We start from the raw sequence: 19,824 nt of genomic DNA, 5'->3' as shown, positions 1-19,824 counted from the left end.
ACAAATTATTATATAGTTAAAAATTCATACAATTTTAAAATTTGAATTTCTAATTTTGAAAATATATAAAATTATGAACAAGATTTCTCATAATTTTGTCATAACTAAGCATAATAATTCTTAAGAAATAATAAAAATTCATAAAAGTCGAGATTTTTTTTGATAAACGTGTTTTAAGTTCGAATTTTGAAGAAACTGAATATTTAAACAAAAATAATGTTTCATTTTTTTATCATAATAAAATTATATATAATTGTAGACTTAAAACTGTATTTTAGTTTAACGTAAATATAACGTTATACGAGTTAGTTACTGATAACCTATTTTACCGGGTACATGTTTATTTTTATTTTCGCTTTAATTAAGTAACTTGTAAACTCGTTAAGTATTTTAGAATAAATGGAAAATTCTGTCATATGGATTTCCTACTTCTGCAAATAATACAATAATTAAAACAAAATTTAAAAATATTTTCGATAAAAATAAAGGACTAATGATTTTAAAAGAAACTTTGATAATACTTCAAGGTGACGATGCTAATTTCAACGATTTTTCTATTCTAAATTATTCACCGGATATATTCGCCAATTTTAAATTTGCACCAATAACCAATGAACCAATGTTAACGTTGAACACAGTTCTTCATTCTACAAGTACTGAAGTACATTTTTACAGTTAACAAATCGTCGTTATAATTTTACAGAAATAAACATAGAACACACTTTGATAACTTATTGTTCTTTTCAATTAACATACCTACTACATTCAATTTGTGGTGCTTTTTTCCTATTATGTACCAATATAATATATACTATTTAATTTTACTAACATTGTATTTACTTAGCTTAAGAAGCTTAAAAGTTAAATAAAAATTGAAATTTTATTATGCAAGATTTGCCTTTTTTTCTTGCATATTTTGACTTTACTTAATGTATATTTGTATGCATACTCGTATTTTACAATTTTAAATGCATTTAATTCCGGTTTTTAAGTATAATATTATGTAATCATTTACAAATTTTGTTGCAATTCAATTATTTGAACAATAATATCGCAACTTATTTTGTTATAATCACACTTTTTACAATAATTTCCAATACAAATAAACAAATATTTCTTGATTAAATAATTGTATTGACTAAGTTGTATAATTGTCTAAATCACTACAGCTAGTGTACAATAAAAAGGAAATGAAAAATAATTTTTGAACTTAAGGATTAGTTATTATTTGAATTTTAGAAAGTTAGGTATACAATTATTATAAGTAATTTAAATGGTAATTTAAAATAAGGTAATAATTAACTTCTTTTTAACGAGTTAAGTGAATAATTTTCACGACATTAACAATAACCTCTTAGAGCTTAATATACTGTTTATTAACTATTGTTTATACTTTACTGACTTAACGTTTTTAATATTGACTTGACTTAAGTAAATCATGTTAATTTTTCTTATTAACTTGCCCGTATTTGCAAGTTGTATAATGCTTCCTTGACAAAATGCACAGTAGAACTCTATTCAACTCGCTTTGTGCGGCTCTATTAAAAAAAGAATCGATTCCAATATTGTATTATTTGTAGATACATTTACTGCTAATCAGTTTTAGAATATATATACTCATCATTTAAAATTCTACTGCAATATATTATGTTGTTAACGTAACTGACTAATTTCTTTGCTTCAAAAAAAAAATATACATATTTTTTGTTTTGTAAATAAAGTTGTGCTTTGTTTTATCATATGACTATATTTTTATTAATTTTTTTTTTTTTTTTTGTCAAAGGGGTATACTTTTTTCTCTTACACACCCATCCAACTCTTAGTAAACTCTCTAATACTGCTTTCGATTTGTTTTCGATGTTTTTACAAATAACAAATACACGATATTTTAAGAACATGGTATAATATATTAAAAATAACATAATTTCAAAAAAACATATTCTGTTTATATGCTAATTCAACAATGGTTTACAAACTATAATAGTTAATAATAATAATAATAGGAGGACGATTTAATCAACCATATATAATAATAATGTATAGTAGGCGACAGGCGTATTATAATAATATATACATCGCATATCATCTGGAAAAGACGTAAAAATTCTAGACCACTTATTGCAATGGAACAGTCCGTTATAGGAATATTACTATTATTACTAACCTCCCTACGATACAAAAGCAACATATTCGAATAAACAAAAATGTAGTGATTTAATAACTACAGTACGTACGTGACACGTATAATACTATTTAAAAATAATAACCATGTTTTTCTTTTTTATTTAAATTGATAATAACTAAGTATGCTATAAGCTTAAGTAATATCATTTAACAATGACACATTTATTAATAATTTCTTTTAAAAAAATAAGCATTAAAAACTATTTCCAAAACGTCTTTGCAATAATAGGCCTAAAATTAAATCGATATGGCGATATAATAGACGGAGAACAAAATATAATTCCAAATGTCGCAATGGCTGAGGTTTAAAAGTAAATTTTTTTAAATGGCCTATGACATAATATATATTATACAATATTATATAGATTATGGATGATAGGTATATACAATTTTTTGTATAATATATTTATATACGAGTCTCAATAGGTACAAAAACCATATACAAAAATAAACAATAAATATATGTATAGTGTTTAAGTATATACATATAACATTACATTCCATGGGTACACACTTAAATAGCATAACAATGTGTATTTTAAGATAGCTAGATAAGTATGGTAGTAATTAAAGGTATACTACTCACCTACAATATACCAAATATAATATTGTGTATAGATAGTAATAGTATAATTAAACAACTATAATATATAATATGTAACAGGCCTTAATCTAACAAACAGTAGAAATCAAAGTGGAAGTATGAAATACAATAAGTGTAGTCCGCGACTTGACTACCAATTATTGTAATAAATCAGGATATAATAATCACATGTACGTAGTCTTTCGATTCATAACACTGCGCCACTATAATAATACGAATTAAAAATGATGCGAATTCAATAATTATGCAATATAGCAGAATGTTTGGACATTTCGTGACCGAGGGGGCGAAGATAACTTTGAGCTTTTTAATTCTAACATTCTCGTAATCGTATCCTATATATGATATGACAGTGATATTAGATCATAAAATATCAAATTAATAAACGCTCGGTGATCTTAAAATTACATCTACTGACTCTACTACCCCCTCATCAGAGTTTCAGTCATTAACATATATCTTATTATACTTTGGACAAAAAAAAAATCTTTAAGATAGGGCCTGCTATATTGTATAATAACTATCTAGTATCAAAATACTCAACGATATATCATATCAATACATATACGTATAAACAAGACCAGAACTGAAAACAAATAGGTTGGGGTCGACATTTTTTTTTCAATATTTTAACAAAATTATAAAATTATTCTTGATACAGTATATTAGCCAATATTTACTGATAAATGATTCCACATATAGAAAAAAATTCTGGACCTGAACCCCACACCCAGTTACGGTCTTGCAAACTATATTATGTATAATATAATTATACGGCACGGTATACACTATAACAGTATTACAAGAATATAAAATATATATAGCACAATAGCACATATAAGGACATATATAATATAGGTCATATAAAGTGTGTTAATCAAATGGAGTCAGTAACCCCAATTCTGCAAGATGTGTGTAGTGCAAATATCTTTTGAGTGCAATTAATTTTTTTTTTTTTTTTAATGCAATTTTATATACGACTAATAGCCTCCTTGTACTTTACCGAGATAATATAGGTACGTCGTTTAAAAAAATAAACTTCAATAAAATAGTCGCACTGCATCACGAACTAGGATTACTGGCTATCCAATTAACAAACATACCTACTGCAGCATATATTATATATTATTATTGATAGTGCAGTCATTATGCAGCGCGATCATTTCCACCTCTTGTTCTGCGACGCGGTGGATCGCCGGGAGACTTCGAACGATCGGACATAGTCGGGCATGTCACCGACTCCGACCAGTATCCGGGTGTACAGCTTCTCGGTGTCCACCCGGAACACTTCGTACTTGAGCGTGTTCAGCCCGTCGGCCCTGTAACGTTTTTGGCTGGTGTGCACCAACTTGAGCCGGACGGCGTGAGCGAGCGGTTTACGTTTGACGTGCTTGACCATCGTGTATCGAGCCAATCGCTCGGGCGGCCGGGTGATCGGCAAGCCGACCTGTTCCAATCTGAGTGGAAAATATACGACATATATGTAAGTGTTTGGGTTTTACGAGTTGGTAGTTTTTTGGACGGCATAAGGGATGAGCGGAACACGACGAAAGTGATGGTTTGCTTTATGTAGTGGAAACGCATCGCAACAAACAGTCGTTGTCCGCGGACACAGTATATTATACCTAACTATATATATGTATACAGAATAATTCACCCGCGAACACGCTTAGTACTATTTATTCTATTATTGACGACATTTTTTTAGAATTGATTTTAGAAGGAAATGAACGTGTTTGAGGATTTATCGTGTTATTACTATACACATATATTTTTTTATGGCGTGATCGCCAACTCTTTTACGAGTATACATTTATATTTTTTATATATTTTAATGATAAATGATACTTATAAATATAACACACTATTTTGAATAATTATACATAAGTTCAATGTTTAGGTATAATTGAAAAAAAAACATTTTAATTTTAATTCGCGTAAAATTTAACGCGTCAAGCAATAGCAACATTTAAAGGTAATATTATAGAATAATATTAAAATTATAAGATAACATACATCTTACATATTTAAAATTCTATAGTATAACATTTCGATTCACTCCATTTTTAGACTCCTCGTTAAAAAATTAGAATGTTCTCCTAAAAATGTTGCGTAATCAAAAGAAAAAAATCGAAAAACATTATTGACTTTAACTGACAATTATAAACCAAAACATGAAACATTTACATATTTACTAGAAACTCAACCCATATTTTTTTATTTTAATTATTTTTAAATAAATTATATTATATCAACAATAGTTCGAAATAGGTTAAACCATTATAAAGGTATAGTGTATACGTATTATGTATCAGCGTTTTAGCAGCAATTGTTGTGAATACCTCACGTAGTCACGTACTTACTCACGTTATATACGTATATTATACAGGGTGATTCAAAATTTGTTACAGTTACATTATAACATTTTAGATTCGGAACGGACTGATGAATGTATTGATTTTACAATGATGTGTTTTTTTTTTTATTTTTGTGTCTGTCGTCACGTTTTGGAGTAGTAATAGTAGTGCTTTGATTTTTGACCTCAGCCCCTCTTTCCAAGGAAATTGAATCTAGTTGGTACTTTGAGGGTCAAGAGTAAAAAATTTCCAGTAGTTTTCAAAAACATCGGGAAAACCCTAAAAAAATAACGGAAAAACGGGAATTTTTACGCATAACCACTTTTCGACAAAATCGATTTTGCTGTAACTCATAAACGAATCATTGTAAATACTTGAAATTTCCACCAAATGTTTATATTAGCGTTATCTATTTACAATTAAATTTTCAAAATATTTTGACCTTTTTTAAGCTACTTATAGACAATTGAAATTTTCTACTTTTCTAAGTTTTTTTTCATGAAATGCCGATAAAAAAAATTTGGCTGTTCAAAAAATCTTTAAAATTTAATACAAGGCTTATTATAAGTTGTACTTATCGTAGTAAAAAAAAATCAAAAATTGTTAGTCACAATTTTTGTTTATAAGCATTTAAAGTTCATAAATTTACGAAATATATCAAAATCGCGAAAATTTGCAAGGAATTTTGAAGTTGAAAACTCATAAAATTTTTTTGATTTATACTTAAGGTTCAATAACCCAATACAAGATTATCCATAAGTTTTCCTTCAAGTAACTGTAAAAAAAAATTCCAGTGTCAATATAGAAAAAATGTTATGAGCGTATGAAATGAAAATTTTTTTCGAAACCATGTAAAATAATGATATATTACAATTTAAATATAGGTAATAATATAATATATCTTACTAATTATCATTGACTGACAAATCATCTCCGTTCAGAATCGTTTTTTGTATACAATGATACCTGTCATTGCATTCAAATTTAACACATCCATTATAGAGACCAGTGACCTGCTTTCCATCTCTACTATACAGCAGAGCAATACCCACTTGGCCACTTTTTTTTTATTTTTAAATATCTAAAATGATTAATAATTTTTATATTTTTTTGCAATCCTAATATGAAGAATTATTTTTGAAATATTTCGATTACATAAAAATCGAAATTCATAGGAATGATTTATGAGATAAGTATTTGAAGTTTTTATAGCCGAAATGAAGTGATACGGAGATATTCTGCAAAATGTTGGTCTACTATACTCCGCTCACCTAAACTACAAACACTTATAACTCATAGACTACTATCCAAATTTCGATTTTTATGTACCAAAATACTTCAAAAAAAAATCTTCACATTAGAATTTCAAAAAAAGTTTAGATTCCCATTTAAATTTCTTAAGTTGACTCCCAAAACTACATTTAAAATATTGTAAAAAAAAATATGAAACTTACTTATCATCTTAAATATTTCTAAAATAAAAAACTCTTGTATTAAAAATTGTTCTCTACTTTAAATATTTTATATTTTTATGATAAAATGGCTATAAAATAAATTTTGAATCACTCTGTATATATAAGTAGGTTAGACCTATTACGATGGTACGAGTTAGAATGGGCTTTAGGGTATTAGAGAGCCCTCTCGGCTCTCGCTTGAGCAGTATTGACGTATAATGTATATTAATCAAAAATATATAAAAGTACCTACGTCCTACGCGTGTACACATCATTTCGCATTCGTATACATAACTTAAATGTTTGAATATAATTGTACACGCCATCGGTTTTGTACATTATATACAATACATATTGTACGTTATATTGTATTATTATCAATACACGGTATTCTGATATTATTTACCAATTTACCAACCATCACTCTCAAAAAAATTCATAGTTGAGCCATTAACTAATAATGAGCATACGACATATTATAATACAATACTAAACATGTTTACCTATAAATATAAATACATAATATAAAGTGCTTACCTATATCCCATATCGTCATCTTCACCACCCCAACCCCAAAATAGATTTGAGTACCCGTTGACGAGTAAATAATGATCCGGTCTTATGTTGAACACTCCTCCCACCAATTTGTGGTAAGGTAATCTTTATGTTTGTTAACAAAAAAAAATATATTATGATTACACAACGGGTATAACCTAAGATATACTACATATATATGCTAATCTACTTTTTAAGACCATTGTCTAAAATATGACTATATTTCAGTTAATTTCTAAAAATTATAAAAAATTGAATTGCATATTATTCCTATTATATTATTTAGTCGTTTAAATAATATATGGTGTTAATTAAAGGAATTTACTTCCACTATATGTCTATATATAAACTATAAAAATAAAGCGCTTATTTTGTTGGTTTTCAGCCTTCGGTGTACTCGGAAACTGCAAAACCAATTCTAAAATGATTTTCACTATAATTTAAAGAATCTCGATAATAAAAATATATCCCGTGCCATTATTTTTTGAAAACTCCTATCCAAAATATGGTTCATTACAAAAAAATAAATAAAAATAATAATATTATTTAGAAACCGATAAAAGTTTATTCTTTACGGTTCGCTTTGCTAAGAATTTTAAACTCATAAAAATTCATTTCCTGCTATTATTCTTGTATTATATATTATAAAGTATAAACTATGGCGTACCATGAAGTACCTATCTATATACTCTGTGCTCGTAGTTATATTCGGAAGTAATCCTATTTTTTATGATTAACGGTTATGTAACATTTATTGTTAAACAGCAAGGTTACGAACATACATACTTCAATAATGTAATTTTATATGCCAATGTTGAAAGTCTGCAAGGGCGTTAATCCTATATTGGCTCTTTCAATACACTTAATACTATATCCGACGCCAATTAGAGTGGTTATAAAAGCTTATATAAACACATATGCACATTATCAACTTTAATAATACCCGTCACGACGACATATCACCATCAAACAAACAGTGCATAGATAGTTAATCTAATAATTAGGCCGATGATGACGTTATGACCATAATTTATAGGTATATAATACGTATTCGTTCGTATTTATCCTCTGACCTTTTATAATTTTATATAAGTGTACTATGAAACCAACCAATCGTGGATATTTATTAAAGCTAAAACAAGAATTTAGGATAGGTTTTACATTACGTAGGAAAGTATTTTTGGCACACAGATAAAATCAATGACAGAATGACAGTTTTATACTTGCGCCGTATTTTTCGATTCATAATTCGGTAAAAACACTAAAAACGATTCGTATGTTTTCGATAATTTGGTTTTAGTGACTATGATTCCTATACAATTAAATTATTATATGCTAAACGTTTTCTCGTGTGTATCAACTATACTTCCACCAGTTATTTCGTTTGTTTAGAATTTTAAATAAGATTAAACAGTTTGTAATAGTTTACGATAAACGTTCCGACAAATTAACTTACACTCTTATACTAGCAATACACGACGTATTATAAAATGTTATGTGCTTACATACAATAACAAAACTTAGCTACATTTTAAGACATGTACTTCCGGTACTAGTGGTACTGCAGACTTGGGTTCAAAAACAAAAAGCAAACCCTGCTGCCACAAGACTACGTACTCATAGTCGGGATGGCACTAATAACTCTTGTCTCTTACGACGATGTTTAACACTTAGCAAAAACTCTATGTTATATATTGTTTAATCCAATATTTTATATGATATAGTAACTTATTGAACACGTCTTTTCTCAATTTAATAATATTGTAATATATTTGTATAATCCCGAACTTGTAATAAAATTTACCTAATATTATAATGAAATGTTTTGAAATGTAATAAATAAATAAAAGATACTATGTACTTACTTTTAAATTTTTAGTTGGTATGATTAAAATTAAATAGATACAATAATGACCTAAAATAATATGATAATTGGGTAATATTGAACAGATAACAGAGCACAGACGTACGGTATAGATTTGGTACATCAAGTTAAAAATGGAATAAAAAAAATCGAGCATAAGAACTACAATTTCTCAATGATAAGCGTTACATCTTAAATAAGTATGATAATATTAAGTTATCGTTTCCAATATTTAGTTTGTAAGATTTTATTAATATCAACTACAATTTGTCAAATTTATTTATTTTGATGTTTTATATTATTGTGTTTTGATTTATTACACTACATACTTATGCATAATTATTTTAATTCTTAAGTAATCTTATGACAAAAATACACAATATGATAATAATATATTTTATAGGTATATACTATATTATATTAAATACTTACTGATATTTAAATTCATTGACGGCCACTGAAAGGTGTCTGGGAAATTCCGGACAACTGTACATGTTTCTGTCGTCCTCTGGCAACATATCCACGTCATGGAAGACATAGCAGCCGTATAACCCTTTATGCCAATCACCCTCACCACGTAGGCCGTACGTACGGTAAATCGTCAAAAAAGCTGCATTCATAATTGCTCCTTTATTGAACGTTACATTACTGACCTGTATAGACAAATGTTTTGTGATGTCAGTTATAAAAATATTGAATAATTTAAAATAACTACTATTTACCACACTTTTTAACAAGACATTATTATTTGTTTATAGAGTAAAAATAATATTTAATAATGATAAGGTAGTGCAATACTATACTAATCTCACGTATGTGAAAAGACAGAAAACATATCTCATCGTGATGATGAAAGAGAAATCCAATATGGAATAATAAATCAAATAAATCTAGATACAGCATATATCTGTATCCAGAGCCGTACGCAAGATTTATTTATGGAGGGAGTTATGAAAAAAATTAACACTATAAAAAAAGAATAGTATTTATATTAATTTCTTAATTGTATAAAAAGTGTTTATTAATTATAGTTTTTCGATTTTACATTATACTTTGGGAGTCTTGCAGAAATAAACTTCTTTTAATTCGATAAAACCAATAGATGTTAATGACCTAGATGCAAAAAAGCAATGATGGGGGTTGAGCCCCAACTTTACCCCCCCCCTTGCACATGACCACACTGGCCTTTGTACATCGCATCATATGCAAACAAGCATTAAAATAGGTTAGGTATAAAAACATAAATATTTTTCCAAAAGTTCACTCTTACTTTTATTTATATTTTATACCCAACAATAACTTTTTTTTTGTTGCCTAAATAGAAATTATTTAATGAAAATTTCTATGAGATTGTATTAAAATCTGTCTCTAATTCCTTTGTACATTTATCGATCACATAATATTCATACAGTGATGCGCTACAGTATAAAAAAAAATGATAAAAATAAAATATTCGATTACTTACTAAATACTAATTAGTAATTTAATATATAAGTTACTGTGGAAATAAAGCTTGAATTTCAAATGCTATAATATAATAAATAGATAAGATAGTTACGCAATTCCTTGAGACTTTATTCTCATAATACCATATAGATACTCCAAATACAATATACTAATACAAGTTACGTATAGCATCAATTGTTTCGTATACCTGTTCGACGACAAATATTTTGAAATCCAACTGTTGTCTTTTCAACACCGGAATGAGCCTGTACAACAATGTCCATAAATGATCTTTTCTGTCCCTATAGGGTATGATGATGCACACTGAGTGTCTAGCTTTACAATCATCCGGTGCCCAAGAACCGCCGACGCCCATTGATCCAACTGCGTCCACGATTTCCTCTTCGGTCATATTAACGGCGACACTATCCAATTTCTCAGCACCGTCTACAATTGTATATTTATAAATTCAAATAAAACAAATATTATTCAATAATTGGTTCATTCCTCGTGTCAAAAGTGTGTTGAAATATTAATTGTCATTTGTCAAATTATACACTTGAGGACACGTATATTAAAATATCTGTATTCGGTATATATTTTATTATATATATTTTCAATCGTTCCTGGATTAGTGGATTAGATAATAATTAATTCTTATAACCAAAATTATTTTTTAGGAACTACAAAGAAATTCACTTATTATTATTATTACACAATAATACTCAATAAGAATGGTTAAAGTTAGGTACCTATTACATAAAATAAAGAGATGCGTATATGGTTGTTATATAATAACGCTAAAAACACACAAATACACAATATATTGATTGGTACATCGATATGATGTCATTAATGGTTATATCATTAGAACTTTAGAACCGCATAGTACAAAATTATATACATATAGTATAAGTTATTTTTCAAAAAGTAACTAGCTAGGTAGTTACTTACTTAACTAATCTATTTAACTAAATTTTAATTTTTAACTTGTTAATTTCTAGGATTGCAGACAGTCAGACACAATCATACTTACATAACACTGGTGGTATTTTTGGACACCATGGTTTTGGTCGACATGGCTCTAGTCTTTCTGAAATAATATTCGACTTCTCCGCATTTCTGTGCAATTCAGCTAATTTTCCCATACAGTATCCGTTAGCTTCATTCTTTAACTGAGTGATGAACAAATGAAGGCTTGGCGGTTTAGACTTCAACAAACGTTCTAACTGGAAATCTTTATTCTGTGCACTGCTAGCTGGCTAATTTTTAAAACATATTATTATATTATTTTAGCAAACTAAATACGTTTTGATTCAAAAATTCTATTAATAGATAATTAATATTTTATTTACTAAAACATACTTACATCTGGTTTTAATTTTGCCACTTGTAAGCTGTTGACCTTCAAAGAATTTCGTTTTTGTAAAGCTGGAGCCTATAAAATTGATATAATTAACATTTTTGTTTAAGTAAATAGGATACACAAGATATCCAAAAATGAAAAAATGCTAAAAATTATATCGAATCTTTAAAATAGGTGTATAAAATTTCACATATAATTGTCGATTTGTTCTATACGTTATCTTAAAACAATCCTTATAGTATAGGATGATGAAGCTGACCAATAACTCTTTATTTAATTTGTTATTATTTATTATTATTACTACTATACCTATGTTTTGTTACTTGTTAATATTACTATTATTACCTATATTATTTCAATGTAGTTTTCTTACTATTTATTTTATCGTTATATTTTACAAACTTTTTAATTTATTAAATCTTAGTTTGTCGTTTAGTTTCAAGATATTTTAAATTAAATATGCTATATACATACATAATATTACGTTTAAATAAATACATAATATACTAGCGTCTGAGCTGGAAGTACCGTACATTAATGACGTAGTCATAATTTAAAACGTTTTTTACTTTGAAAAATATTAATTGAACACTGAAGGTACTCGGAATTAATAATATTAATGTTCATAGAGTTCAAAACACTTAAATGTAGACCGAAAATAAGTGCTGAATAATTAATAATTTCATTTTTTATTTTTATTTTATTTTTTATAGCAATTTATTATCATATAGTATAATATATACAATATTATATATACATAAATTAATAGGTATTAACCTAACTAAAATCGTTATTTTTCACGTATCAAAATATATTATTTATTATATAAATATAAATATAATATAAAACTTGAGTAGATATATAAAAAAATTGAACTTAAAAATGCTGTAGAAAATATTTATGATAAATCAGCTTGGATTAAATTGATAAATTTTGACTTAAAAACAATCATTTTATTAACAAAAATTAAAGAGCCATTTTAAAAATATTAAGAAAATCAAAGTATTTTTTAAGTAATGTTATATCCAAAAAATATTGTAATATACAAAGATGTATTTAGGGGAAACAGGGAGGCTTGGACTCCGGGCGGTAAATTTTGAATTTTGGTAGCATTTTGATATAAAACAGAACTAAATTTATTTTACCTATAGGGCGCAAAATTCTTAAATACATCTTTGATATAATATAAATATATTTATTGAAACCTTCAAGTATATAATATGGTACCTATAACCATTGTTTCTTTTTGGAGGGGGGGTCTATGTGATTTCTTTTTAAAATACCGGTTATTTTTATATTTAACACCTTTGCTAAAAAAAATACCAAACAAATCTAATTTTCTACTATAAACACTTAAAGTTGAAGTTTGAATTATTTTTACTGCCTATTTCAATCAGTACAAATAAACGTGTCATTGTAAATAAATCCAATATGTTTATCGCTCCGCTGAGATTCTAAAACGTAATAGAAATACATGTGTAAATTTAGCCATTTTGACCACCCTATCAACAAAAAAAACCTGTTCGCTATACTGGTTCAAATTTATGAATTATGAACATTTTTTTTTTTTTTTTGTAAACAAATATACGTTACGATTACCTCTTTCCGTAGACCGAGTCAACGACGTGTAGGTAAATAATAACAATTAGAAAAACAAAATAGGTACTCACGCGAGTTATAGCTAAGAAGCACATGGCGAAAACGACGAGCAACACTAAAACGAACGGAAGCACCTTGATTGTCCATGCCCAGATCTTTGCGGTCGGCGTGTAGCGAAATACTCGGGCTTTCTGTACTCTCACTACCACCATGACATGAAATGATAAGCCTCATGGCTCGCCTGACATGGACGCAATCCTTTGCGGGCAACTGACAAGGACACGCGAAACTCGATATTTGTGGTATTATAATACGATAATATTATAGGAACGACAATACGGTTCGCATGTTGTTCGAATGAACGTCGTTGATGATCTCGTCGACGGTTTCTGTCCGGGACAACGACGCGAAAGCTGCAGCTGTAGCCGCGCGGTCATATCGCGTGTACGAATGTCAATCGACCACCGCCGACGGGCACTGCAGTGCGGCGACGAATACTCGCGGCACATGAAAACTATTACTGTTATAGGGACATTACGCTGTAAGACGGTTTGTTTTGCCGGTTCTAAAGAACATCGGCGACATTAGTCGGTAGTTAACCTAGCTGACCGCAGCTTTATTCGTTTAATGGTTGTTACACCGCAGCGTGCAAACGGAGAACTATTCCGTTCAACGCGGTCGCGCACATGCTTATTGATTTTCTCAGCCATATGACCGGCACCACTCCCGGGCCGCACAAGCACGTCACACGCGTATATTTAATGACGTGTACAGAACCCAGATTAAGGGTTGGCCAGGGAGGGGGCACGTCCCCCCAGACCCCGAGATTTAGATATCTTGCACTGTATAGATACGTTCTTAAAAGGTGTAAAATTATTAAACATAGTGTATAAAAGAAAATATATATTATTATTGTGTAGGTATACCTACTTGAAAAAAAAAATTGACTGAAAATAAAACACTTAATACTAAGACTTCTTCGTTTCTTTTTGGAATTTAATATTTCTATTAGTGTGTACTATGTAATGAGAAATTTATACGATAGGATACTTAAGAAATCATTAGACATCAAAAGCTAGAAAAATTTTTACATTTAGGTAATCTTTCTATAAATTGTATTTAATGGTTTATTATTGCTTTATGAAAATAAAAATAAAAATACCATAATTGTATTATTATAGCTATTATAGGTAGGTATAAAATTATTAGTTATTTTTTTTTCATAATGGTACTAAAAAAACCGAATTATACGTACAGAATAATTACAGTAATAAATATACACGTCAAATTATAATTAATGCCTAATGGTAGTACAATAAAAATACGGAAATAGCATTTTATTAGGTATATAAGATATAAAATAATAATCTCGTCAAATAAACAATATATAAATTATTTTTCAAAATATAATCACACTATCACAACTTACAGCTGTTTATAAATACGTAATAGGTATGTTAATTTATATATATAATAAAATAGATATTATAAGTACCTATTTTATTGTTATAGTCTACTCTGAAGCAGTTATGTGGACAATGCTGAAAATATCACTGTTATAAATGTATCGTATTAAATTAGAAATATTTTTACATATTTTATAAGGTATTTTTTCTTTTTAAATTTTCTTTTTTAAATGTGAGGAGGTGGGAGGATCAAAAATTTAAGTGTAATAAGCTTAAAATTAATAATGAAACAGAACATTTATTTTTTAGTTAAAATGGTATCTATTTAATACAATAAAAAAATTATGTTATTAAAATTAAACAACATATATTTTGGTAATAAATAAAAACAATTGTATAACAAACAAGTTTTTAAAACAACATGAAAGTTAACAATAATTAAACATTTAATTTAGGTTTAAAGGAACTTGATGACAAATAACATTTTTACAACATATAAAATATTGACCAATTTCATCCAAATGAGATACATTTATAACATGAATAATTTAAAAAAATATATATTATATGCTTATATAAGTGTTATGAAGAAGGACATTACAATAAAAATAAATATGTTGAGAAACAGTTATAAGGTACAGATAGGTTAATTACTCAAAAATTATAATTAAGTATAAAACATCTTATTAAGTTAATTAAACAATTTAAATCTTTACATTATAATATAATATATTTAGTTATAGAATATCACTGTAAAATTTTAAAGAAATTAGTGTTATTAAGTTATTTAAATTTATATCTAATATAAATGTTTTTATTTTAAATGCACCAAATTAAATATTTAAAAATAAAATGCAAATGAAATTGACCTGTAAACAAACAGAATTTTTGTTCTAACAATAGTTTTTATTTTAACTTAAGAATTATTACATAAGTATTAATGTATTATAGTATACTCATAGTTAGAATTAATCAATTTCATATATATATTAAAACATACAAACATAATAATGAACCAAATTTTTTTCAATAATTTAAATATTATTTTTCAAAAATTTTAAGCTATTTAATGTAATTAAAATGTTGAACATAAGGGAAAAAAATATATTTTTACATATTTTAATAGGTATATTAAATATTAATAATATATAATAGTTATAATAATTATACATATTTTATTTTAAATGTTTATAATTATTTTCACTTTTTATTTGTATTTAATAAAAAAAATATTATTTAAGGTGGTGTATAAATATTATGTTATTAAGGGATATAAATTTCAATTAACATAAACAGTAAAAAAATATAATATTATATTCAATAATACATAAAATAAAATAAATTTGTAGTTAAAAATATTAAAATCTGCATATATAAGGGTATAATATAATATATAATAATAAAAAATAAAATAAAACTTAATACTATACAAAATATTAACAATTATAATTGAAATTAATTTTTAAATAAAATAAAATACATAAAATAATGTTTCTATGATGAATCAAAATAGTATAGCTGGTACCAAAATATTAAAAGTTTCTAATACCTCTATACCTCCATGTAAACTGCATACTTTTGGATATTCTTTTTTCACCAAAAATCTACAAAACTTATTAACTTTATTTAATTCATAAACATTGTCGACCACTATTAGTACACTACCTCTATTATTCACTAGAGCACTTAATTCTGGACTAGGTTCTAAATCAAAATTCTCATCTACAAAGTCTTCTTCCTTAACAGGAATATTTAAGCTACCAGGTATACTCTTTTCTATGTAACATTCTTGTGCTCTTGAGTCTACAACCAAAAATTTATGGCTGGATCTTTTTAATTCTTGCAAATCATAAATGCTTATTCTAGGACTAAATTCATTTTGCAATATTTCATAGATTAAACATGGATCATGCTCTCGAGTTTCAGTTCTAAACTCATGTTTTCTAAACGTAATAGACCTTGGTGTTACGTCACTAAACTTAGATGATTCTAAAACGCACTTCTCAATGTCCACTTCTGGTAAATCCGAAAACAATAATATACATTCGTTAAAACCAGAATTTAATAACGTACTGCGTAACTGAGTGAGGATAGATAATCCTACAAACAATGGATATGAAGAATCACCTAGTAAGAGTTTATCCCATAAATGAAAAATTTTATGCATGGGAAACACATGCGAGAACATAGTTAAAAACCAAGGTATAGCAAATAAATCTGGTATGAAACCTTTGTCATCCAAGTGATTTGCAAGTTGTGGGTCATGAAATGCAATTAAATGAAATAATTTTATTAAATATTCTCGAATTACAGCAGAATTGTCACGTAAAAACACATCGTTCAAATATTTTTTCACAAATGCTGTTAAACATGCATAGGCTACATGTTCTTTGCAAAAGTTTAAATAAACAAATGGCGCACACAATGAATCTAATCCTTGCCAATAAACATATTTAGGATGACTAACAAGCCATGCTTTTAAAACTCTTTTCAACTTTTTATGAGCTACTGAAGATGATAGTAAATCATTGTATTGATGGCATCTTGGTATATCAACTTCGATTTGTCTATCTGTTACACCAGCAGTTTCTTTATCTATGGACAAATAAATGTTCTCTGTATCTCCGCAAACATTTAACAAACATGCCCAAATTTCTCCTCTGAAATATGGTGGAATATCTTTCTTTGCTTCAGTGAGTAATTTGTCCAATTTGAAAGGATAAGATGATAATAAACGATCAAACAAGACTATTCGATGAAACTGATATTCAGTGTCTTTTTCACGAATGACTAATGGTAACTTGTCTGTAGTATCATCACATTCTTTAATTTGATCAATTAAAGGATCATAATCTGTTATTTTTAGATGTTGAAGCCTATTTACCAATAGGTCTAAAGATAGCTCAATTATCTGTAAGTCTAATAAACAACTTTGGTTACGTGTATTACCATATAATGTTCCTTCAAGAATAATCAGTCGAGGTAAAAGTAAAATAGATGATTCATTTCTTAATAAGCCTTTTTTTTTTAATGCCCATTCAACGTCTCCACCAGCTAATTTCCACAAATAATAGACTTGATTTAGTTTCATTTGACGCAATGGATGTTTACATGAATAGCATTTATTTGTTAATATTTTTGAGTACTCATAAAGAGAAAATATCTTATGATCATATAACTCTTTTGGGCACATTCTTTTAGTAGCATCCATACAAATGCATTTACTGAGAAAGTCTTTTAATTCAGTAGGCAATGACTGATACATTGTCAAACGGCCCATTTCACGGGCAAGTCTCATCACAACATCTGTACAATGTGTTAACGATAACATTTTCCGAATTATCTGACTAAGCTTGAGTGTTGGCCAAAGTTGAGCTCCCAACAACAGTTCTAAAACAATAATACCCAATGACCAAGAATCTGTTTTAGGGCCGGATTTATTTGAAGCTCTGTCGAGGACTAATACTTCAGGTGCAGTGTATTTAAGTTTGCCAATAGGAAAAGTAATATTTTTACCACTATTTGTCATATAATAAATTCCATAATTAAATAGTTTAACATTATCTTCCTCATCTAATAATATGTATTGAGGAGTTAAAAATCGATGTACTAAACCATTATCATTTAAATAAGTCAAGGCGGACAAAACCTTATGAGTCCAACTTAGTACTTTTTCCAACGGTAATAATAATGAATAGTTTTTTGATTCAGTCCATAGAGATCGATTGAAATATTGAGAGACCAAAATGATGCGTCCATGCTGTTTCCGAATAAAATCCAAATGTGACACTAAATTTGGATGATTTAAAGTCTTTAATTTTTGAGCATTTCCTAAAATTGTAATAGAATTAGGAGTTAATGGTAAACCATTAGCACCACAAGACTCTGAAGTATGTTGAGCAGCAAATAGAGTTTGAACGCCAAACAATGGAGGAACAGGAGCATCCACACAGTTGCAAGTCATGATAAATGTTTAATGGAATTTATCTAAAATAAATTTAAAAAAACAAAATAAGTATCATTGATTGTTACAATATTAAAAATAAATAAGTTACATGCATCTACATTGAACTGTCTATTTTAAAAGTAATATCTTCTTACTTACTAAATAAAAACTGTTATTTCATAAAAATAAATAAAATAGGATGTTTTAATTTTGTCTTTATAATTCCTCAAGTTTTATAGTAATATATATTTATCACTTAAATAATATATTTGTTTAAATGCAATGCATTTCTTGATTCATAGAATTAAAAACTAAAAAAGGGTATTAAATGATTTTTTTCAGTCACTAATGCACTTGTATATTATTTTGAATTGTAATTTATAATAATAATATAGCTATAGATCCTATTATTAATAAATCTGACACTAAATTAGCCAAATAAACAATTTATGTAAGTTCTAATATTATACACAAAATAAATAAAAATTACATACCTAATTATTGTTGTTTATCGTTTATACATTGTAAAATAATATTTTATTATTTGATTCTATACATAGTCACATATATCAAATATATGTAGAATTTTAAAATAGGTACCTACCAACAAACATTTACTATTTTTTTTTTTTAATCCAAGCTTTGAACATGAAATTTTTAAAATTTGTTTTTGTTTTCCTTTAAATTGTATTCATATAATTTTAAATCCTTAGTACAGTTAGACTATGTAATATATGTCTGTCTAGCAGCAGGTACATACTACCTATGTTTGAATTACTCATACCTAATATATAATTTAATATTAGCTAATAGTTGTTATACTTACAAGTTAAAAGGAACATGTATTATGGTATATTGTATGTACTAAAAATAATATTACGCAAATCACTATTGTATCTATTTGATTTATTTACCAAATACCAAATTTTAATTTTAATTGATATTAAAATAATGAGTGAACAAATTATTTTTAATCAGACTATTCAGACTTTTTTAAATACAACTTTTATCAAAAATCTAAATTTTTTATCAATTTAATACTT

The 19,824-nt window shown here is 27.2% G+C and overlaps 2 protein-coding genes across 2 annotated transcripts; both read right to left on the bottom strand.

The window, feature by feature from the left end:
- Positions 1-3,707: 3,707 nt before the first annotated feature.
- On the bottom strand, positions 3,708-14,084 carry LOC113549579 (beta-1,4-N-acetylgalactosaminyltransferase bre-4-like). Its single transcript, XM_026950952.1, has 7 exons — positions 13,501-14,084; positions 11,834-11,902; positions 11,501-11,726; positions 10,673-10,911; positions 9,451-9,671; positions 7,137-7,259; positions 3,708-4,245 (listed from the first exon to the last, which is right to left on the bottom strand). The coding sequence occupies exons 1-7, from the start codon at positions 13,639-13,641 to the stop codon at positions 3,948-3,950; spliced, it is 1,317 nt and encodes a 438-aa protein (XP_026806753.1). The 5' UTR covers positions 13,642-14,084; the 3' UTR covers positions 3,708-3,947.
- A 2,167-nt stretch (positions 14,085-16,251) lies between these two features.
- On the bottom strand, positions 16,252-19,740 carry LOC113560885 (TBC domain-containing protein kinase-like protein). Its single transcript, XM_026967004.1, has 2 exons — positions 19,608-19,740; positions 16,252-18,822 (listed from the first exon to the last, which is right to left on the bottom strand). Exon 2 carries the CDS (start codon positions 18,797-18,799, stop codon positions 16,340-16,342), a length of 2,460 nt encoding a protein of 819 aa, XP_026822805.1. The 5' UTR covers positions 18,800-18,822; positions 19,608-19,740; the 3' UTR covers positions 16,252-16,339.
- Positions 19,741-19,824: the final 84 nt, after the last annotated feature.

The sequence above is a fragment of the Rhopalosiphum maidis genome, chromosome 1, assembly GCF_003676215.2.
Source record: "Rhopalosiphum maidis isolate BTI-1 chromosome 1, ASM367621v3, whole genome shotgun sequence".
Taxonomy (NCBI): domain Eukaryota; kingdom Metazoa; phylum Arthropoda; class Insecta; order Hemiptera; family Aphididae; genus Rhopalosiphum; species Rhopalosiphum maidis.
This window is presented reverse-complemented; position numbering and strand designations above follow the sequence as displayed.